Source organism: Pongo abelii, chromosome 15 (genome assembly GCF_028885655.2).
Source record: "Pongo abelii isolate AG06213 chromosome 15, NHGRI_mPonAbe1-v2.0_pri, whole genome shotgun sequence".
Lineage (NCBI taxonomy): Eukaryota > Metazoa > Chordata > Mammalia > Primates > Hominidae > Pongo > Pongo abelii.
In genome coordinates this window covers 81,650,124-81,673,898 of record NC_072000.2, presented here as the reverse complement: position 1 = coordinate 81,673,898, position 23,775 = coordinate 81,650,124, and the positions used below count along the sequence as shown (strand labels likewise).

Sequence of the window (23,775 nt, the reverse complement as noted above, 5' to 3'; positions counted from 1 at the left end):
GTAACAAAGTATGTTCATTTAAAACATTTAAAATTTTGGTCCCTTGAAAAGGGTTATACTTTTATTTCTGGAAAATTAACTCAAGAGGAACATTTCATTCCCTAGTGAGGCTGGATAAATGACACACAGTTGAAATGCCTTATCTCCGAAGTACTTAATGTGCCACCAAGCACCTTAAATGACAAAGCAGAAAACATCAGAGATTGACAGTTAAGAAGAACTAGACCAGGTGCGGTGGCTCTCACCTGTAATCCCAGCACTTTGGAGGCCAACACAGGCGGATCACGAGGTCAGGAGATGGAGACCATCCTGGCTAATACGGTGAAACCCCGTTTCTACTAAAAATACAAAAAATTAGCCGGGAGTGGTGGCAGGCAACTGTAGTCCCAGCTACTCGGGAGACAGGCAGGAGAATGGTATGAACCTAGGAGGCGGAGCTTGCAGTGAGCCGAGATCACCCCATTGCACTCTAACCTGGGCAACAAAGCGAGACTCTGTCTCAAAAAAAAAAAAAAAAAAAAAAAAAGAACTACAGTGTGTGCATGTATTTATGTACGTGTCTGTGTGTTCATTCTCCAGAGCATCATTAAATGAGAATCAAAGTTCCAGACATCTCTCAATTGGCTCCCTTAATTCAGCCACTCCTGAAGAGTTTAAGGTGGGCATCATTGGAGGTGGCCACCTTGGGAAGCAGCTGGCTGGCACACTGCTGCAGCTCGGCCCCATCCCTGCTGAAAGCCTGCGGATCTCCACTCGGAGGCCAGAGACTTTGGGTGAGGAGCAGTGTGTGGTAGAAAGGGGGCTTGGTTGTGCTGTGTAGGTGTCAACAAAGCCATTTTGAAAGGGTCCTCCAAAGAGGAATCCTTGCATACAGCGTGTGGAGTTCTCAGCTTGCTAGCCCTAAGAAAGGTTAGAAGCATGGCTTTCTCTCCTGTTCTTTAAAGCAAACTTTTTTCTCCATGTATATGTTTTATATCCATGTCTCCTCCCTCTGCCCTTGGTGGTGAAGTATCTTTCCGGATCTTTGATACAGGGAAGCTTTCCATACAGCGTTCAGATCTTCTAACTGAATCAGTTAAGGTCTGGTTGGGTGTTATACAGTTCCAGGCATTTGCAGTTGGCCTTATATTTTTAAAAATGACATTTACTGACTTGAAAAAAATGTTTTGTGGTTGGGCGCGGTGGCTCATGCCTGTAATCCCAGCACTTTGGGAGGCCAAGGCGGGCAGATGACGAGGTCAAGCGATTGAGACCATCCTGGCCAACATAGTGAAACCCTGTCTCTACTAAAAATACAAAAATTAGCTGGGCGTGGTGGTGCATGCCTGTAGTCCCAGCTACTCAGGAGGCTGAGGCAGGATAATCGCTTGAACCCAGGAGGCAGAGGTTGAAGTGAGCTGAGATCACACCACTGTACTCCAGCCTGGTGCCCAGAGCGAGACTCCGTCTCAAAAAAAAAAAAAAAAAGTTTTGTAATGATTCCATTTATGGTGATAGAAATCAGAACAATGATTTCTTCTGGGGAGATAGACTGAGAAAGTCCTAAAGCAACTTTTTCTGGGGAGATGAAAATGTTCTATATCTTGAGAGAGGTATGGGTTAAACGAGTGTATGCTTTTGTGAAAACTGATCAAACGGTACACTTCATATCTGTGTTTTGCATTATATGTAAATTATACTTCAATAATAAAAAATGTAAACTAATATGCATATTGTAGAAAATTTGTCTATAAGGAAGGATACAACTACCTATAATCTACTCGGGTTATCATTTCCTTCCCGTGTTTTTTTTTCTCTAACTATATCAGTAATTGACACTGTATATAGTTGTTTGTATTCTGTTTTTTTTACATGATGTATCATGAGCATATTCTCATATCGTTTAACATTTTTTGAAATAATGATTTGCCCACATCTGTAATCCCAGCACTTTGGGAGGCCGAGGTGGACAGATCACCTGAGGTCAGGAGGTTGAGAGCAGCCTGGCCAACATGGTGAAACCCAGTATCTACTAAAAATACAAAAATTAGCCAGGTGTAGTGGTGGGCGCCTGTAGTCCCAGCTACTCAGACGGCTGAGGCAGGCGAATCACTTGAACCCAGGAGGCGGAGCTTGCAGTGAGCTGAGATCGCATCATTGCACTCCAGCCTTGGCAACAGAGTGAGACTCTGTCTCAATCAATCAATCAAAAAGAAATAATGATTTTAAGCCCCTCCACTTTCCCACAGTAGAAGGTTACCCCAGCAGGCTTTGAGCACACTCCCTTGCATCTCCCTAGCAGGGTGTGCTTGCTGTACCTGGTGTTTGGATGCACAGACTTTGTAGTTGTGCCCAGCAGTGGCTAAGACCACTAGACACCCTACACCATTCATCCTTTCTCTGTTTTCATCTCAGGATTTAAAATTTTAATTATATTAGTAAGAGATTAATGTAAAAAAAAGATTTTAAGGTTGTATAGTATCCCAAAGTATGGATGTACCATAATTTATGTAACTGTATCTTATTTAGTTGAACTTCCTTGTACATAATTTTCCAAATAAAGTTATTAGGTCAAAGAATTGGTACAGCTTTATTAAATTTTTTTTTCTTGTAGACTGAGTCTCGCTCTGTCACCTAGACTGGAGTGCAGATCATGGAGAGCACGATCTCGGCTCACCGCAACCTCCGCCTCCCGGGTTCAAGCGATTCTCCCGCCTCAGCCTCCTGAGTAGCTGGAATTACAGGCGTACATCACCACACCCAGCTAATTTTTTTGTATTTTTAGTAGAGGTGGGGTTTCATCATGTTAGCCAGGCTGGTCTTGAACTCCTGACCTCAGGTGATCTGCCTGCCTCGGCCTCCCAAAGTGCCGGGATTACAGGCGTGAGCCACTGTGCCCGGCCCTAAAATATTATTTCTATACAATAAATGGCACACAGTTAAAAGAGTACAATTTGATGTTTTGACACGTATACACCTGTGAAACCATCACAAGGTAATGAACGTATCCCATCACCCCCAAAAGTTGGCACTTGTCTTTGGTAATCCCTTTCTGTCCACTTCCCTGAAGCTCTCCACCCATGAAATCAACAATCTGATTTCTGTCACCATAGATTAGTGTGCATTTTCTAGAATTTTATCTAAATGGAATCATACAGTTTGTAGTGTTTTTTTAGTCTAACTTCTTTCACACTGCATAATTTGTTTGAAATATATCCAAGTTTTTTTTTTGAGACTGTCGCCCAGGCTGGAGTACAGTGGTGTGATCTCGGCTCACTGCAAACTCCACCTCCCGGGTTCAAGCGATTCTCCTGCCCCAGCCTCCCAAGTAGTTGGGATTACATGCGCTCACCACCATGCCCAGCTAATTTTTTGTATTTTTAATAGAGACAGGGTTTCATCATGTGGGCCAGGCTGGTCTCCAACTCCTGACCTCAAGTGATCCTCCCACCTCAGCCTCCCAAAGTGCTGGGATTACAAGTGTGAGCCACCATGCCCAGCTGAAATATATCCAAGTTTTTAATGTATCCTTTTTTATTTCTGAGTAGTATTTCCCTGCATGATTATTCCACAGTTTATTTATTTGGTTGACTTAGGCTGTTTCCAGTTTCTGGCTATTACAAATAAAGCTGCCATGAATACATGTATATAAGTGTTCATGTGGGCAACTACTTTCATTTTTCTTGGGTAAATACCTGGCAGTGAAATGGCTGGGTCATGTGGTAGGTATATCTTTAATATTTAAAGAAACTTCTAATGTATTTTTTCAAATTGACCTCCCAAAAGGTTTTCAGGTATACTTTTTTAACATTGCATAAGAACACCCATTTCACTACACCCTGGTTAGTGCTGGGATCATTTTTAACATCACCATTTTAATATGCTTTAAATTATTTTCTTGTTTTTATATGTCTTTCATTAATCAGTAGAAGAGTTTTATTTTCTTAGGTTTATTACTATGTCATTTTTTTTGAGGTGCTTCTGACCATTTTTTCTGTTGGAGTGCCTGTATTTTTCTTACTTACTTTATGTATGTATGTATGTATGTATGTATGTATGTATGTATGTATTTAGAGACAGAGTCTCACTTTGTCATCCAGGCTGGAGTGTAGTGGCATGATCTCGGCTCACTACAACCTCCCTGCCTCCCAAGCTCAAGTGATTCTCATGCCTCAGCCCCTCACGTACCTGGGATTACAGGCACACACCACCATGCCCAGCTAATTTTTGTATAATATTTTAGTAGAGACGGGGTTTTGCCATGTTGGCCAGGCTGGTGTCGAACTCCTGGCCTCAAGTGATCCACTTGCCTTAGCCTCTCAAAGTGCTGGGATATAGGTGTGAGCCACAGTGCCCAGGTTTATTTTTCTTATTGATTTGTAATGTTTTTTTCTTTTTTTTTTCTTTTGGTTTATAAATAGAGACTCTCTGAAAGTGCTGGTATTACAGGAGTGAGTCACCACACCTGGCCATTTTTTTTCCTATATTCCTAAGGAAACTAAAAAAGAAATCTTACCAACTGACTGTGGTGGCTCACGCCGGTAATCCCAGCACTTTGAGAGGCTGAGTCACGCCGGTAATCCCAGCACTTTGAGAGGCTGAGTCACGCCGGTAATCCCAGCACTTTGAGAGGCTGAGTCACGCCGGTAATCCCAGCACTTTGAGAGGCTGAGTCACGCCGGTAATCCCAGCACTTTGAGAGGCTGAGTCACGCCGGTAATCCCAGCACTTTGAGAGGCTGAGTCACGCCGGTAATCCCAGCACTTTGAGAGGCTGAGTCACGCCGGTAATCCCAGCACTTTGAGAGGCTGAGTCACGCCGGTAATCCCAGCACTTTGAGAGGCTGAGTCATGCCGGTAATCCCAGCACTTTGAGAGGCTGAGTCATGCCGGTAATCCCAGCACTTTGAGAGGCTGAGTCATGCCGGTAATCCCAGCACTTTGAGAGGCTGAGTCATGCCGATAATCCCAGCACTTTGAGAGGCTGAGTCACGTGGATCACTTGAGGCCAGGAGTTTGAGACCAGCCTGGCCAACATGACTTAACCCCATCTCTGCTAAAAATACAAAAATTAGCCGGGCATGATGGCACATACCTTTGAATCCCAGCTACGGGAGAGGAATAAGAATTGCTTGAACCCAGGAGGCAGAAATTGCAATGACTCAAAATTGCACCACGCACTCCAGCCTGGATGACAGAGCAAGACTCTGTCTCAAAAAAAAAAAAAAAAAATTTTACCACTCAAGGTATATTTCTTTATCCCATCAATAGGACTAATATATGTGATATTTTAACAAAGTACATATATTCTTTGCGAAGCAATATATTTATTAGAATAAAATTATAGTTGTAAAATATCACTACGTGTTGTGTAAGGAAACAAGAATTCAAAATGCTCAACATCAGCTTCTATGCACAGGAAAAGAATGAGAACAACACAGGAGAGAATGATAGATATGACTGTTTTCTAAACTTTGTCCTGTTGTATTAGTCTGTTTTCACACTGATATAAAGATACTGTCTGAGACTGGGTAATTTATAAACAAAAGAGGTTTAATTGACTCACAGTTCTGCATGGCTGTGGAGGCCTCAGGAAACTTACAATCATGGTGGAAGGTGAAGGAGAAGCAAGTACCTTCTTCACAAGGCGGGAGGAGAGAGCACACAGGGGAAAGTGCCATGTTTAAACTATCAGCTCTCATGAGAACTCCCTCACTATCATAAGAACAGCATTCGGGAAACTGCCCCCATGATCCAATCACCTCACACCAGGTCCCTCCCTCGACACGTGGGGATTACAATTCGAGATGAGATTTGGGTTGGGGGCACAGAGCCAAACCAAATCATCTGTCTTTCTTCCAGGTTTATCAGTATTTAGATAACCTCAGCATAACATTTGCCATGTACTGTCAGTGGTTAACATAAGAAGTCACTCTCCAATGTCTGTTATATTCTGTTTTCCAATGACATTTATGACATACCACCAGATGTGAGTGTACACTTTAGGTTTATGCTTTTGAAAATCCATATTGCCTCATGCTCATAATCCCAGCACTTTGGGAGGCTATGGCAGGGGCATCGCTTGAAGCCAGGAGTTGGAAACCAGCCTGGATAACATGTTAGATCCCGTCTCTAGCCAAAAAAAATATATATATATATATATATTAACTACCAGTGAGTGTTTTTATGCAACTACATGAGTTATCAGTCTTTCTTCATTTATAAATATCCTAATAAAATTAATTTGTATATACTTTACCGAAACTGTTAAATCTTTGCAAACTCCTCTCAGCCTCTGATTTATACTTTCCACTCTCCTAGTCTTTTCCACCACCTCAAGCCAGCAGCTCTGTAACTTTGGACAAGTCATATAACTTCTTGAATCCTCAGTCTCCTGATCTGTAAAATGGGAGTGCTACTCGTTTCTGCTTCATAAGGTCCTTGTGGGGGTTACACCTTAGAAACTGTAAATTACTTTGTACATTATCTGACACATGGTTATCCTGCAGTACATTGGAGTAAAAGGCTTCTCTGAGACTTTTTTCTTCCTAAAAAAAAGTCTGGGCAGCACATAATGGCTCATGCCCGTAATCCCAGGACTTTGGGAGGTGGAGGTGAGAGGATCACTTGAGTCCTGAGGTTTGAGGCCAGCCTAGGCAACATAGTAAGACCTTGTCTCTACACAAAATAAAAAAATTACTTGGGCATGGTCACACTCACCAGTGGTCCCAGCTACTTGGGAGGCTGAGGTGGGAGGATCCCTTGAGCTCAGGAAGTTGAGGCTATAGTAAGCCATGATCACACCACAGGTGACAGAGCAAGACCCTGTCTTAAAAAAAAAAAAATTGGAAAAATTCTAGCACTTGATCTAAAAGTAAGATAAAGATGAATTATAGGCCAGGCGTGGTGGCTCACGCCTGTAATCCCAGCACTTTGGGCGGACGAGATGGGTGGATCATCTGAGGTTGGGAGTTTAAGACCAGCCTGGCCAACATAGTGAAACCCCGTTTCTACTAAAAATATAAAAACTAACTGGGTGTGTGGCGCATGCCTGTAATCTCAGCTACTCGAGTGGCTGAGGCAGGAGAATCGTTTGAACCCGGGAGGCAGAGGTTGCAGTGAGCCTAGATTACATTAGTGTACTGCAGCCTGGGCATCAGAGTGAGACTCCGTCTCAAAAAAAAAAAAAAGATGGATTATAATTTAAAGTACTACTGCTGCTTTAGTAATAGAGTTAGGGCATTGCTGCATGGCTTTTAGAAGGTCTGTAGGAAGGAATATCTTCTGATTTATGGAGCAATAAGATGGGTTGATTTACTGAGCTAAAATAATGATCACCCTCTCCCCATAGTTGATGTTCAAGTCAAACTCCTTAGTACTGTGCTCTTCCTGTCTTCCTTTATCCCTCCCAGGTGAGCTCCAGAAGCTGGGAATCAAATGCTTTTACCATAACGCTGACCTGGTGAGCTGGGCCAACGTGATATTCCTCTGCTGCTTGCCATCTCAGCTGCCTAATATCTGTGTAGAAATACACACCAGCCTTGAGAAGACCAGCATTGTGTACAGCTTTATAGCTGCCATCCCACTACCCAGGTATCTTGTTAGAGTGAGAATGGAACTGGCACAACTACTCTGTCTCCTTATCTCTGACTTCTGCCTCCCACCTCCACTGTAGCCCCTATCTCTTAGAGTTGGTTTTTTCCAGTAATAAGGAGGAAGCAGCTTTATCTGTAGAAGAACATAGTTAGCCAATCTTTCTCATAACTTCCCTACTTACCCACAAATAGTACCCACAAACCATTTTTGTTGTTGTACAAAGGTTTAAAATTGCAATAGAACATTTATTCCCATTACTTGAACACTGAAGTATTCTCCTTATGCATCAATGAGAAGAGAAACCATCGGTCAATAACATGAAAAGTTACTGAAAGTATGTGTCAAATATTATTTCTGCACACTTAGTTTCTAGCCCAGTGCCTGGCACATAACATTCAATAAGTAAGGATTTGTTAGGTGGATGAACAGTCCAGTTAATTAGTGCTCTTAGCACAGACCCAGACCCGCATTTATCTCTGAGCTGTGCGGGGGAGTCTGTTGATGGGGTTGGATGTAAACACAGTGGGTTATGTCGTCATTTATTCCAGTCCTCGCATTGCACTCCCTGTCTTGGCTTTACTTCCAGGCTGAAACTACTGTTGAACCACACCAATATTTTGCGGCCTCAGTATCAGTATGGTGAAGATTCTGTCAGCGTCTGGGGGGCCAATAAGGGAGTCGTAGCTGCTCTCCAAGATCCTACGATTCTTCAAGCTACCTGTCCCTACAGTCCTGCTGGTCATGGCTCAACATATTTCTGGCATTCTTTTGAAAATTACTTTCCTGTTGGCCCATTGCTATCTTATTAAATCAATCTCTGTGTGTGTGTGTGTGTGTGTGTGTGTGTGTGTAAGGCACAAGGTATTGCAGGAGAGCTACTTAGGAAGAGCTGAGAAGCTTGATTATTTGGACTTCTTAAGGACAAACTAAAACCAAAAGAGGAGATAGCTTATTTCAATAGGAGGATGTAATGTTGGACTAAAATGGCTTTTCCCTGTTCTAAACTTGCAGTTTTCCCTAGTTCCTTCTCCATATTAGCAACGACTATTCCAGAGACACTTTTTGCCATTAGCAATGTCTACAGTAGTCGTATCTGTCCACCTTTGGGATGGTCAACACATGATGTGTTACAAAGGGCACAAGTAGCGCTTGTGACTCAGGAAGGAATGTTTGCTTATCTCGTGGTTCATATTACCCATCTGTCTTGGAAAAAAGGTGGCTATTCACTGTCAGGGGTTTATTCTAGGTTCTCTGCAACTCATTTTTGGTGGTGCTAACTGGTATTTACCTTCTCATTGATGTGTAGGAGGAATAATCCTCAATATCAAGTGGTTGGAGGGAGTGTTCTATGCGGCCCTAAACATATGCACAGCAAGAAACATGGCCCACTCCCAAGTGCTGCAGCTTCTGAGTGAACTCTTTCTCTCCGTGCACTTTGAAGACTGTGGGAAAGACACAGCATCTTGCCCAAAGTTTCAATTAACAGATTTTGTCAGCAAAGCCTATGGCAAGAACTTGTCTCAGGAAAGGTAAGGGCATCAGACAAATGGCCATTCTCATTTCTCCCAGACTCTTCTCTTAGTTAATGCTTTTTTTCTTTTATCCTTTCATGTTCTCTTTAAACATTGATAAAAATCATACCTTTTTGTAAAGAATTTCAACTAGTGGAAAAGTAAATGCCATCCTTTGCCTTCCAAATCCCGTTTCATAGATTTCACCTCTAACAGTTTTTATATTTTTATCTATGCATTTACAAACATTTATATTGTTATATTATAATGTATATGCATATCTGTTCCTATATATACAGTGTTAGACACATGGGAACTATATATTCTGCTTTTTTACTTACTGTATCACAGCTACCATTCTGTTAGTACAATCATAGCTACTTCATTTATGAGCAGCTACCTAGGTGTACACTGGACACATTTATTTCATTAAATTTATTCACCCTGTCTCCACTTGATAGAGATGTAGTTCCTCCTCCCATCCCCAATTTTGCATTACAGGCTGCTTTGACATTCTTTTTTTTTTTTTTTTAATTTTTTTTTATTTTTGAGACAGTCTTGCTCTGTCACCCAGGCTGGAGTGCAGTGGCACAATCTCGGCTCACTGCAACCTCTGCCTCTTGGGTTTAAGTGATTCAAGTGCCTCAGCCTCCCGAGTAGCTGGGATTACAGGTGTGTGCCACCATCCCTGGCTAATTTTTGTATTTTTAGTAGATACAGGGTTTCGCCATGTTGGCCAGGCTGGTCTCCAACTCCTGACCTCAAGTGATCCACCTGCCTTGGCCTACCAAAGTGCTGGGATTACAGGTGTGAGCCAGTGCGCCCGGCCTGCTTTGAACATTCTTGTACTTTGTGCACTTGTACCAGTATTTCGGTGGCATATGTGAAAGAATCTCTAGGTCAAAGTTTATACATATTTTATATTTGATAGATATTCCCAAATTGCTTATAAAAAATGTGGTACTTGTTTACATTTCTACCAACAACATATGAGGGTGCCACTTCTTTGTTATCTGATAACTATCAAATAAATATTTTTGATCTTTGATAATCTAATATGCACAGATTATTGCTCTTATTACTAGTGACTTCCGTGTCACTAGATCCACTGGATGCTTTAAACTCTTTTTCTTCCTTAATTATTGAACATGCCATCCTTCTTGAAGCAGTCTCTTCCCTAGGCTGTCATGATCCCTCCCGTTCTCCTCATTTTCTTCCTGACTCCCCGGCCCCTCCTTTGCTAGCTCCTCCTCTGCCTCACCCTTAAATCTGGGTGTTTTCAGGGCTCTATCCTAGGCCCTTTTCTTTTCATGCTATACTTCTTTTCATTCTATACTTTGTTCCTGGTGATCTTTTCCACTTTGGGGACTTAGGTTCCCATCTTTACACTGACAGCATGTAACTCTGTATCTGTAGCCTAAATGTCAATGCTGTGCCTAGGTAACTGTGTATTCACCATCTCCACTAAAACTCACCACGTCCAAAAATATACCTGCTCTTATACCTGCTCTTCTGATGTTTCTTTCTTTCTTTCTTTTTTTTTTTTTTGAGACGGAGTCTGCAACCTCTGCCTCCCGGGGTTCACGCCATTCTCCTGCCTCAGCCTCCCGAGTAGCTGGGACTACAGGCGCCTGCCACCACGCCCGGCTAATTTTTTTCTATTTTCAGTAGAGATGGGGTTTCACTGTGTTAGCCAGGATGGTCTCGAACTCCTGACCTTGTGATCCTCCCGCCTCGGCCTCCCCAAAGTGCTGGGATTACAGGCGTGAGCCACCGCATCCGGCCTTCTGATGTTTCTTACCTAATTACATGCTGCTTCACCAAGTTGCTCAAGTCAGAACCCTAGAAGTAATTCTAGATTCTTCTTCCTCTCTTATCTTTTGTATTCCAATCAATCATCAATGGACAGTTTATTCTCTATGCCTGTGAGTCACTTTTGGTTTGGAGATTTTTCTTCTTCATTATCCCAGGGATTCCCCTCACTTTTCTGTTGTATTGGATCTCTTGTTTCCTGTCATGGAAGCATCTCTTGTTTCTCTCTCATGAATTACTTCTTAATTTGGGAGGAACATGTCCTGCAGTACCTTCCTGAGAAAGGGTGCATTGAAATAATCTTCAGAGACTCTTTGAGATGTTTTTATTCTAGCCTTCTATTTTACTGAGAACATAGCCAGGTATAGAATTGCAGGTTGGAAATAATTTTCCCTTAGAATTTTGAGGCATTGCATCTACAGCCATACCACCCTGAATGTGCCTGATATCATCTGATCTCGGAAGCTAAGCAGGGTCGGGCCTGGTTAGTACTTGGATGGGAGAATTTTGAGGCATTGCTTCATTGTCTTTCAGCTTCTAAAGTTGCTAATGAGAGTTACAGTGTCATTCTAATTCTTAATCCTTTGTCTGAAACCTGTTTCTTTCCTTTCTGGAAGCTTGTGAGATCTTTTGACCTCAGTATCTTGAAATTTTACGACGTGCCATGCTGTAGGTCTATTTTAATTAAATGTTGAGCACTTGATGGGCCTTTTATTTCCATTAACTTTTTTGTTTTTATTTTAATTTTTTTGATAGAGGGTCTTACTCTGCTACCCAGGCTGGAATGCAGTGGTGTGTAATGTTGGCTCACAGCAACCTCCACCTCCTGGGCTCACGTGATCTTCCCACCTCAGCTTCCCGAGTAGCTGGGACTACGGGCACACACCACCACGCCTGGCTAATTTTTGTATTTTTGTGATAAGTCTATCAAGTGATATAGTGTCTGGGATTGCCTTCAAAATAATCCAATAGATGCAGGTAAAGGAGTAGGGGTGGGGTTTTGGATGAGAAAAGATTAGCTATAAATTGATAATTGTTAAATCTGAGTGATAGGCACACGGAGTTTTGTTATACTATTTTTTGTTATATCCTTTTTTACTTAATACTATTCTATGTTTCATTCTATTTTGTTTTAAGATTTCCATAATAAAAACAAAAAGTTTCCTTCTAGTAGTTTGTCAACCCTAATTTACTCATCCTAATTTTAGTCTTCTTAAGTTTTAAGAAAATCTATTTCAAATTTTTTCAGTTTCCCTTTTAAGCATTTAATGAGATTTTTGTTTCTCCTCTCCTTTAAGATTGTAATATTTAATTAATGTTGTAAACTATATAGTTTTCCTGTCAAATTTTCCTTGTATTCTTTTTTTTTTTTGAGATGGAGTTTCACTTTTGTTGCCCAAGCTGGAGTGCAATGGTGTGATCTCGGCTCACTGCAACTTCTGCCTCCCTGGTTCAAGCGATTCTCCTGCCTCAGCCTCCCAAGTAGCTGGGATTACAGGCGTGCGCCACCACACCCGGCTAATTTTTTGTATTTTTAGTAGAAATGGGGTTTCACCATGTTAGCAGGCTGGTCTTGAACTCCTGACCTCAGGTGATGCCTGTCTTGGCCTCCCAAAATACTGGGATTACAGGCATGAGCCACCATGCCTGGCCTGATGTGTAGCATCTTTTCATATGCTCATTGACCATTTGTATATTGTCTTTGGTGAGGTGTCTGTTAAGGTCTCTGGCCCATTTTTAAATTGGGTTGTGTTCCTATTGTTGAATTTTTTTTTTTTTTTTTGAGACGGAGTTTCGCTCTTGTTGCCCAGGCTGGAGTGCAATGGCACAATCTCAGCTCACCACAACCTCTGCCTCCTGGGTTCAAGCGATTCTCCTGCCTCAGACCCCCGAGTAGCTGAGATTACAGGCATGCACCACCATGCCCGGCTAATTTTTGTATTTTTTTTTTTTTTTTAGTAGAGATGAGGTTTCTCCATGTTAGTCAGGCTGGTCTTGAACTCCCCATCTCAGGTGATCCGTGCACCTCGACCTCCCAAAGTGCTGGGATTACAGGCATGAGCCACCGCGCCTGGCTCCTATTGTTGAATTTTAAGAGTTCTTTGTATGTTTTGGAAAACAGTCCTTTATCTGTCTTCTGCAAATATTTTCTCTAGTCTGTGGCTTGTGTTTTCATTCTCTTGACAGTGTCTTTCACAAAGCAGAGGCTTTTAGTTTTAGTTATTTAATTTAAATTCTTTAATTATGTCCAGCTTGTCAATTGTTTTTTTCATGGATCATGCCTTTGGTGTTAACAACTATAAAGTCACTGCCAAACCCAAGATCATCTAGATTTTCTCCTACGTTATCTTCCAGGAGTTTTATAGTTCTGCATGTGACACATTTTGACTTAACTTCTGTGAAGGGTGTAAGGTTTGTGTCTAGATTCATTTTTTCTTTTTTGCATGTGGATGTCCAAGTGCTTCAGTACCATTTGTGAAGAGACTGTCTTTTCTCCATTATATTGCTTTTGCTCCTTTGTCAAAGAGCAGTTAACTATATTTATGCGGGTCTATTTCTGGGCTTTCTATTCTATTCCACTCTGTTTGTCTTTCACCAATACCGCACTGTCTTGATTATTGTAGCTTTAAAGGATGTCTTGAAGTTGGGTAGTGTTACTCCTCTGACTTTGTTCTTCCATTTCAATACTGAGTTGGCTATTCTGAGTCTTTTTTGTTGTTGAGACAAGGTCTTGCTCTGTTGCCCAGGCTGGGGTGCAGTGGCACGATCATGGCTCACTGCAGCTTCAACCTTCTGGGCTCAAGCAATCCTCCCACTTCAGCTTCCTGAGTAGCTAGAACTACAGAACTACAGGTGCACACCATTGTGCCCAGCTGATTTTTTATATTTTTTTGTAGAGATGGGATCTTGCTATGTTGCCCAGGCTGGTCTCAATCTCCTGGCCTCAAGTGATCCACCTGCCTCAGCCTCCCAAAGTGCTGGAATTACAGGTATGAGCCATCACACCCAGCCTGTTCTGAGTCTTTTGCTCTTCCATTTAAACTTTTTTTTTTTTTTTTTAGAGATGGAGTCTTGCTCTGTTGCCCAGGCTGGAGTGCAGTGACACAATCTCGGCTCACTGCAAGCTCCGCCTCCCGGGTTCACGCCATTCTTCTGCCTCAGCCTCCCGAGTAGCTGGGACTACAGGTGCCCGCCACCATGCCCAGCTAATTTTTTGTATTTTTAGTAGAGATGGGGTTTCACCATGTTAGCCAGGATGGTCTCAATCTCCTGACCTCATGATCCACCCGCCTGGGCCTCCCAAAGTGCTGGGATTACAGGCGTGAGCCACCGTGCCCAGCCTGAACTTTTTTTTTTTGAGACGGAGTCTTGTTCTGTTGCCCATGCTGGAGTGCAGTGGCGCCATCTTGGCTCACTGCAACTTCTGCTTCCTGTGTTCAAGCAATTCTCCTGCCTCAGCCTCCCTAGTAGCTGGGATTACAGACACCTGCCACCATGCCCAGCTAATTTTTGTATTTTAGTAGAGATGGGGTTTCACCATGTTGGCCAGGCTGGTCTCAAACTCCTGACCTTGCGATCCACCCACCTTGGCCTCCCAAAGTGCTGGGATTACAGGCATGAGCTGCTGCACCTGGCCCCATTTAAACTATAGTCAAATTTTCAATATCCACAAAATAATTTCCTGGGATTTTGATTGGCATTGTGTTGAATGTGTAGTTCAGTTGGGAAGAACTGACATCTTTATAGTATTGAGTCTTCTTCTCCATGAACATGAAATCTCTATATTTATTTTGTTGTTTTTTGACTTCTCTCATCAGTTTCATAGTTTTCCTTATATAGATCTTGCACATATTTTGTTTGATTTATACCTAAGTATTTCATTTTGGGGGTGCTAATATAAATGGTAATGTGTTTTTAATTTCAAATTCCACTTGTTCATTGCTGGTATATAGAAAAGAGACTGACTTTTGCATATTAATCTTGTATCCTACAACTTTGCAACATACATTTAAACATTTGCCCTATTGCTTCACTAAGTCATTCTAAGTCATAAGAGACTATTCCTGTAAATTGTGTATTCAGTGAAAGGCTCATCAAAAACTCAAAAGAATAAAACCGTTTGTCTCTTATCTACCTATGACCTGGAAACCCCCGCCCCACTTGAAGTTGTCCCACCTTTCCAGACCAAACCAATGTACATCTTACATATAGTGATTGATGTCTCCTGTATTCCTAAAATGTATAAAACCATGCTGTGCCCCGACTACCTTGGGCACATGTCATCAGAACCTCCTGAGGCTGTGTCACGGGCACATAGCCACAACCTCCGCAAAATAAACTTTCTAAATTGACTGATGCTTGTCTCAGATACTTTCTGGTTTACAGTGTTATCTGTTAGATCAATTAGGAGTAAGAAAAACTAAAGTTATCTTCACTTGTTCCTTCTTTAGTGCTCTTCTTTTCTTTATGTAGATCCGTGTTTCTGACCTATATCATTTTCCTCCTAAGGAACTTCTTTGAACATTTCTTGCAAGACAGGTCTACTGGCAACAAATTCCCTCAATTTTTGTTTGGTAAAATCTTTATTTCTCCTTCACTTTCGAAGGATAACTTTGCACAGAGTTCTAGGTTAGTGATTTTTTTTCTTCCTGCACTTTAAATATTTCACTGCACTCTCTCCTTGCTTGCATGATCCTAAAAATCAGCTTTCTTATCTTTGTTTTTCTATGGGTACAGTGTTTTTTTCCCTCTGGCTTATCTCAAGATTTTTTATTTTTGTTTTTCTGTAGTCTCAAAATGATATGTTTAGGTATAGTTTTTTGTTTGTTTTTGTTATTTATCCTGCTTGGTGTCTTCTTGAGCTTCTTAGATCTGTGGTTTGGTGTCTGACAATAATTTGGCAGAAATTCTCAGTCATTATTGTTTCAAATATTTCTTGTGTTCCTTTCTCTCCTCCTTCTAGTCTCATTATGTGCATGTTACATCTTTTGTAGTTGTCCCACAGTCCTTGGATATTTTGTTCTTTATTTTTCAGTCCTTGTTTTCTTTGCTTTTCAGTTTTGGAGGTTTCTGTTGAGATATCCTCAGATTCAGAGATTATTTCCTCGGCCATGTACAGTCTACTAATAGGGGCCTCAAAGACATTCTTCATATCTGTCACAGTGTTTTTAATGAGTAGTATTTATTTTTGGTTCCTGGAACTTCCATCTTTCTGCTTCCGTAGTCTGGCTGTTCTTGCCGTCTACTTTATCCATTAGATCCTTTAGCATATTAGTCATAGTTATTTTATTTTTTGAGACAAGGTCTTGCTCTGTTATCCAGGCCGGAGTGCAGTGGCATGATCACTGCTCACTGCAGCTACAATCTCCCAAGCTCAAGTGATCCTCCCGCCTCTCCCGAGTAGCTGGACCACAGGCGCATGCCACCATGCCTGGATAGTTTTTTTTATTATTTGTAGAGACTAAGGTCTCACTTTGTTGCCCAAGCTTGAATTCCTGGGCTCAAGCAATCCTCCCACCTCGGCCTCCCAGATTGCTGGGATTACAGGAGTGAGTCACCTCGCCTGGCCTCAGTCATAGTTATTTTAAATTCCCAGTCTGATTATTCCAGTATTCCTCTCATATATGGTTCTGTTGCTTGTTCTACCTTTTCAAATTGTGGGTTTTGGTGGTTTTTTGTTTTTTGGCTTTTAGTATACCTGTTAACTTTTTCTGGATAGTCAGACATGATGTACCAGGTAAAAAGAACTGCTGTAAATAGGCTTTTGTTTGTTTGTTTTTGAGACAGAGTCTTGCCCTGTCGCTCAGGTGGGAATGCAATAGCACGATCTTGGCTCACTGCAACCTCCGCCTCCTGAGTTCAAACGATTCTCCTGCCTCAGCCTCCTGAGTAGCTGGATTACAGGTGCCCACCACCACACCCAGCTAATTTTTGTGTTTTTAGTAGAGATGGGGTTTCACCATGTTGGCCAGGCTGGTCTCGAACTCCTGACACCATGATCTGCCCGCCTCGGCCTCCCAAAATGCTGGGATTACAGGCATGAGCCATCGTACCCAGCCTGTAAATAGGCCTTTAATAATGTAGTAAGGAGTTGAGGAGGGGAAGTGTTCTATAGTCCTATGAGTAGGTCTCAGTCTTTGAGTGAGCCTGTGCTCTGGACTGTGAACTTCACAAGTGTTTCTCAGGATTTTTCTCCCTCAGTGGAACAGGATGGCTAAAGTGGGCTGGAGTTGAGAAGCCCACTCCTCCTTCCACGTGGAAGGGTAGACCTGACTGGAACTGGCTATTTCTCTTCCCCCAGGTCAGTTAGGCTCAGATAAAACCCCAGAAGGTTTGGCTCTGGTTAAATAGTTTCTCCCAAGGGCAGACCTTGCTAAGAACAGAATGCTCTGGCATATTTCAAAATGGTTCCTTTTCCTCTCCCTCTGATGGAAGCACAAGGGGATTTTTCTCAGATATCACTGAGAACCTGGTTGAGCTCCTAGAGGTAAAAATCATAAGTGTGAGGGTCCTCAGTGATTGGGTCCCCCTGACATTTTTATTCTCAGACTTGTCCACTCTGAACCTCCAGCAATTTGTCAGTTACAGTTCCGGGTTCCCTATCTTGGCACTGGGTTCCCATAGAGGTTTCAGCTCATGGGTTTCTCCTCCAGCAAGCTACTTCTGAGCATTTGCATTCTGGTCCCTGCAGTCTTAGGGAGAGTAGTTTGCCCTTGACCCTACCTCTCTTACATATCTAAAGGAGTTATTGATTTTTTAGTTCAGCTTTTTAATTATTGTTAGGATAGAGTGGCAACTTCTAGCTTCTTACACATCAGACCAGAAACTGGAATTCAAGTTTTTTTTTTTTTTTTTTTTTTGAGACGGAGTTTAGCTCTGTCACCCAGGCTGGAGTGAGTGGCGCAATCTCAGCTAACTGCAACCTCTGCTTCCCAGGTTCAAACAATTCTCCTGCCTCCGCCTCCTGAGTAGCTGGGATTACAGCCAGTAAGCCTGGCTGATTTTTTTGTATTTTTAGTAGAGACAGGGTTTCACCATGTTGGCCAGGCTGGTCTTGAACTCCTGACCGCAAATGATCCGCCTGCCTCGGCCTCCCAAAGTGCTGGGATTACAGGTGTGAGCCACCGCACCCAGCCAAGATAATTTTTTTTTTATTTTGAGATAAATACGGAGTCACATGAAATTGTTACGAAATAATAGTGAAATCCCATGTACCCATTTACCCATTTTCCATCAATGCAAATAGATATTGCAAAATTGACATTGATACAGTTAAGATATAGAACAGTTCTTTCACTAACTAATTCTTCATGTTGCCCCCTCACAGCTGCAAACTTGGTAACCACTAATGTGTTCTTCATTCCTATAATTTTGTCATTTCAAGAATGTTATATAAATGGAATCATATGTACGCCACCTTTTGAAACTGGCTTTTTTCATTCAGCAAGTCTCTGGAGATTCATCCAAGTTGTTATATGTATTAATAGTTGACTTTTATTGCTGAATAATATTCCACGGCATGGCTGTATCACAATTTGTTTAACCATTCACCTGTTGAAGGATATCTGGGTTGATTCCAGTTTTTGGCTATTATGAATAAGGGTGTTATGAACATTCATGTACAGGCTTTTGTGTGAACATAAGTGTCCACTTACCTGAAATGAATGACCAGGAGTGTAATTATTGTCATTTGGTAGTTCCATATTTATTTTTTTAAGACACTGCCAAATTGTTTTTCACAGTAGTACCAGTTTATATTATCATTAGCAATGTATAATCCAGTTTCTCTGCATCCTCACCAGCAACTGGTGTTGTCAATAATTTTTATTTTATGATTACATCTATAGATCAATTTTTGGAAAACTGACATATTAATTTTGTTGAGTTTTCCCACTCATTAATATAGTATGTCTCTCTACATATTCTTTGCTTTCATCAGCATTTTATAGTTTTTATTATGCAAGTCTTGTACATGTTTTATTGGATTAACATCTAAGTATGTCATTTTTTGGAGTGACAATAAATGAAAAAACATTTTCAATTTTGGTGTCCACATGTTTATCACTATTATATATAAATACAATTGATATTTGTATGTTTATTTTGTATCCTGCAACCTTGCTAAATTCATTAGTTCTAGGAGGTTTTAAAAATAGATTCCTTCGGCTGGGTGCGGTGGCTCATGCCTGTAATCCCAACACTTCGGGAGGCCGAGGCAGGTGGATCACCTGAGGTCGGGAGTTCCAGACTAGCCTGACGAACATGGAGAAACCCCGTCTCTATTAAAAATACAAAATTAGCCAGGCATGGTGATGCATGCCTGTAATCCCAGCTACTTGGGAGGCTGAGGAAGGAGAATCACTTGAACCCAGAGGTGGAGGTTGTGGTGAGCTGAGATCGCACCATTGCACTGCAGCCTGGGCAACAAGAGCGAAACTCCGTTTCAAAAAAAAAAAAAGATTCCTTGGAGTTTTCTACATAGATAATAATGTCATGTATAAATAGAGACAGTTTCATTTCTTCCTTTCCAATGTCCATGCCTTCTAATTTCCTTTTCTTGCCTTATTGCATTGCCTAGAACTTCTAGTACTATTCTGTATAAGACTGGTGAGAGCAGGTATCTTTGCCTTAGCCTTACTCTTGATTTTTTTTTTTTTTAACAGACAGGGTCTCACTATGTTGCCCAGGCTGGCCCTGAACTCCTGGGCTCAAGCAATCCTCTTCTCTCAGCCTCCTGAGTAGCTGGGACTACAGGTGCGCACCATCATGCCTGTCTCTCCTGATCTTTTGAAAAATATCAAAACCCTATGTCTTAAGGCTTTTTAACTTGAATTACACTATAGACTAATACTTAACGTTGCCCCGTTAGGTATTCATTTGCATATTAACTTTCCTCTCTCTCTTTTTTAGAGATGGGGGTCTCACTCTGTAGCCCAGGCTAGAGTGCAGTGGTGTGATCATAGCTCACTGCAGCCTTGACCTGCTGGGCTCAAGCAATTTCCCACCTCAGCCTCCTGAGTAGCTGGGACTACAGGTGTGTCCCTCCACATCCAGCTAATTTTTTTTTTAATTTGTACAGATGGGGTCTCACTATGTTGTCCAGGCTGGTCTCAAACGCCTGACTTCAAGTGATCCTGCTGCCTTGGCCTCCCAAAGTGCTAGGATTACAGGCATGAGCTACTGCACCCGACCTACTTTTTAATCTATACAGCGAAAGAGGATATCTTAAAAGCAATTAGACTTCTTCCTTGCTTAATGTCCATGATCTTATGTATGTTCTTTCTAAATTCGAGAAAAATATTCTGCAGCCGGGCGCGGTAGCTCACACCTGTAATCCCAGCACTTTGGGAGGCCGAGACGGGCGGATCACAAGGTCAGGAGATCGAGACCCTCCTGGCTAACACGGTGAAACCCCGTCTCTACTAAAAATACAAAAAAATTGGCTGGGCATAGTGGCGGGCGCCTGTAGTCCTAGCTACTCGGGAGGCTGAGGCAGGAGAATGGCGTGAACCTGGGAGGTAGAGCTTGCAGTTAGCTGAGATCGTGCCACTGCACTCCAGCCTGGGCGACAGAGCAAGACTCCGTCTCAAAAAAAAAAAAAAAAAAAAAAGAGAGAGAGAGAAAAAGAAAAATACTCTGCAAAGGGTGTCAATGTCAATATTATAATAATTCTTTAACAATGAATTCCTCTCCAAATGCACTTAGAGAAATGTCCATAAGTAAGTGTGAGAAATCACCATTAAGTACACTTACATCTACACATTGACTAGTTCTAGCTGAATTTCTAGTTTATGAAAAGGTATTAATATTTCTAGTTTATGAAAAGGCAATGAGGAAAACTTTCTTCAAAAGATGTGTTTAACAGCCAAATCAGATATACTGAACAGACATAAAAAAGTAACAATATTTTTTTTCACCTCAGGCCTTTCCCCTGGTTTGATCTGACTGATGTGCAACTCAAGGAAACTCCGTTTAGCCAGCATCTCTCAAGCAGTCCTGTTCTCCAAGACCACCTTACCCATCTATACTGTGCTTCATTTGGCATCTCCCTAACCAAAGAACAGCCAGTCATTTCCACAGGCTCTCCATCCCAATAAGAGAACTCAGGAATCAGGATTTTTTCCCACTCACAGATTTTCCCTATAATAGTTGTGCCCTGATTATCACAATTGACTGTGGGAGTCTTGTGACTGTATTGTGTTTGCCACATGATAGACATCAGGAATTATAAAACTGTATTGATGACTCTTTAAAATGTAGAATAAAACAAGTGGTCCTATCCATCAATATGTGTCTGGCTTTCAGAAGCAACTAGTGAAACTACACAACCTAACTTAAGTAAGCTGCTCCCGCAGAAAAGTCTTGTTAATACAAATTATTTCTCTTCTAAAATTCAAGAAGTTATAATGTTATAAGTTTTAGACAATTACATACTGCAGCTTCTTTTCCAATAAATCAAGTTTCAATCCATTTGCCAGCAGTAGGTAGCTGGAAAAAGATACAGTTTGATTTTCTCACAATTTTGGATAGAGAAGTGAAGGTATGGTAAACCATCTTAATTAAATTATGGCTTGTATCATGCTTATTTTGACTATATATGACTCTTCTGGTACTATCTTATTTACAGCTGTTCCCATTTAAACCATTTAAAAAAACTGGTATTTAATGGCTAAAACTAATTTTGCAAAATATAGATCTATACTGCAAATTTGTTGGGTCTTTCCTTTATGTTTTGCAAATACTTTCTGTCAATTATAAGAGTTGAAAACAACAGGGATGTCACTATGCTCTGTCATAGAACATAACCACTGTTTGCTAAATGCTAAAGGGCTTTTGAACAAAACCATTCACTATATATGTAAATCACTATGGTCTTAGGTTAATCATTTACATTTTGTTTTTTTACATAATCATGAGCCAGGCAAATGCAATGGTATGGTGTTAGAATGGTTTCTGATAAAATTTTGTTAGTCCAATTTGGGAAAATATTAGGTTCATCATCAAATATTAACACTTGGCATGAATGTTCATTTGAGGCACTCTTGCTTCTCTCAGTGGAAAAACAGAAAAACCTATCTTTTACTATTCATTCAGGTATAGGGAACTGGAGGTTCATCACTGTCCTTCAGGACTGTGTTAGCCCATGGTTGTTTTCAGGATTAAAATGTGAGTTCAGGAAGAGAATGAGCAGTTAAATCTGTAAAACTAGAGGAGAACTGGAGCCATTCAGGTAACGAGAAATATTTTATAATTTCTTTTTTTATTTTTATTGATTTATTTATTTTGAGATGGAGTCTCGCTCTGTTGCCCAGGCTGGAGTGCAATGGCGCAATCTTGGCTCACTGCAACCTCCACCTCCCGGGTTCAAGTGATTATCCTGCCTCAGCCTTCTGAATAGCTGGGATTACAGGCGCACACCACCACACCTGGCTGATTTTTGTATTTTTAGTAGAGACGGAGTTTCATCACATTGGCCAGGCTGGTTTCAAACTCCTGACCTCAAGTGATCTGCCAGCCTCGGCCTCCCAAAGTGCTGGAATTACAGGCGTGATCCACTGCACCCGGCCTATAATTTCTTTTGAGAAGTGCAGTCATGGGTAGACTCTAGCCTAAATTTTGTATTATAAAGACCTGGAAAGTACCACATAAAAAAGCCTGTAAGCAAACCACAGAACCTATTTCATAGTGGTAAGCCATGTTTAGATATTTACATATTTAGATACACACATTCTAAAAAAATTTTTTTCTTTTAAATTTTCCCTGACGCCAAAAGGAAGAGAGAACTTCCCCACTTTTTTTTTTTTTGTAAAACATTTCCTTTAGGCTGGGCGCAGTGGCTCACACCTGTAATCTCCACACTGTGGGAGGCCAAGGCAGGCAGATCTCTTGAGGCCAGGAGTTTGAGACCAGCCTGGCCAACATGGTGAAACCTCGTCTCTACTAAAAATACAAAAAAATTAGCTGGGTGTGGTGGCTTATGCCTGTAATCCCAGCTACTCAGGAGGCTGAGGCAGGAGAATCACTTGAACCCGGGAGGTGGAGGTTGCAGTAAGCTGAGATCACACCATTACACTCCAGCCTGGGCAACAGAGTGAGACTCCATCTTAAAAAAATAAACAAAAACCTACCATTTCCTTTAAAGAACTTGTCACTGTAAATCCTTTTACTATGTCCTTGAGATGTATGTAAATCTTTTAAAGAGCTGAGTAAGTCTCTAGCCATTTTATACCTCAGGATAGTCTCTTTTTCAGAGGCCTTGGAGACATCTCTTTGAAATGTGAGCACTAAGGAGGCTGGTACCTTGTCTCCCTGTCTCTGTGGGAGTTTAGCCTAAGTACCTGGCTCCAAGTAGTAACTTCTGTCTGTTGTCAAGACAGAAGTTTTCTTTTTCCTTTGGACACAGATAATTAAGATGTATGTCATGTATTGTATCTGCTCTGCCATGTACAAGGGTGAGATTTGTCTTTGCAATCTCTTTAGCAGCTTGCCTGTGATGTGCATCACAGTTTAATGCTTATTCAAGAATAAAAATGTTTCTCTTCTGCATTTGTGGAGAGAATTATCTCTCCGGAGTTGGCAGGAGATTTTATTTTTAATTATATTTCCCCAACATGTTCCTACTACAAGGTGCATTACTAGAATTTTTCAGGAATTTTGTTTTGCTTTGTTTTGTTTGTTTGTTTGTTTTAGACAGAGTCTCGCTCTGTCACCCAGGCTGGAGTGCAGTGGCACCATCTCAGCTCACGACAACCTCTGCTTCCTGGGTTCAAATGATTCTTCTGCCTCAGCCTCCTGAATAGCTGGGACTACAGGCATGTGCCACCGTGCCCAGCTAATTTTTGTATTTTTAGTAGAGACAGGGTTTCACCTTGTTGGCC

General features: G+C 41.5%; 1 protein-coding gene across 3 annotated transcripts in view; it reads left to right on the top strand.

Moving 5' to 3' along the window:
- Window positions 1-21,184, top strand: part of NOXRED1 (NADP dependent oxidoreductase domain containing 1) — a 34,525-nt gene extending 13,341 nt beyond the window's left edge. For 2 of the 3 annotated variants that reach the window (XM_054530899.2, XM_054530901.2), the window contains exons 3-7: window positions 580-773; window positions 7,391-7,571; window positions 8,161-8,312; window positions 8,881-9,103; window positions 20,820-21,184. In XM_054530899.2, the coding sequence (XP_054386874.1) occupies window positions 580-773; window positions 7,391-7,571; window positions 8,161-8,312; window positions 8,881-9,103; window positions 20,820-20,994 (925 nt within the window). In that variant the 3' untranslated portion in view covers window positions 20,995-21,184. Of the gene's footprint in view, window positions 1-579; window positions 774-7,390; window positions 7,572-8,160; window positions 8,313-8,880; window positions 9,104-19,560; window positions 19,652-20,819 lie in introns of all 3 variants that reach the window. The other variant, XM_054530902.2, reaches the window with a different exon arrangement.
- Window positions 21,185-23,775: the final 2,591 nt, after the last annotated feature.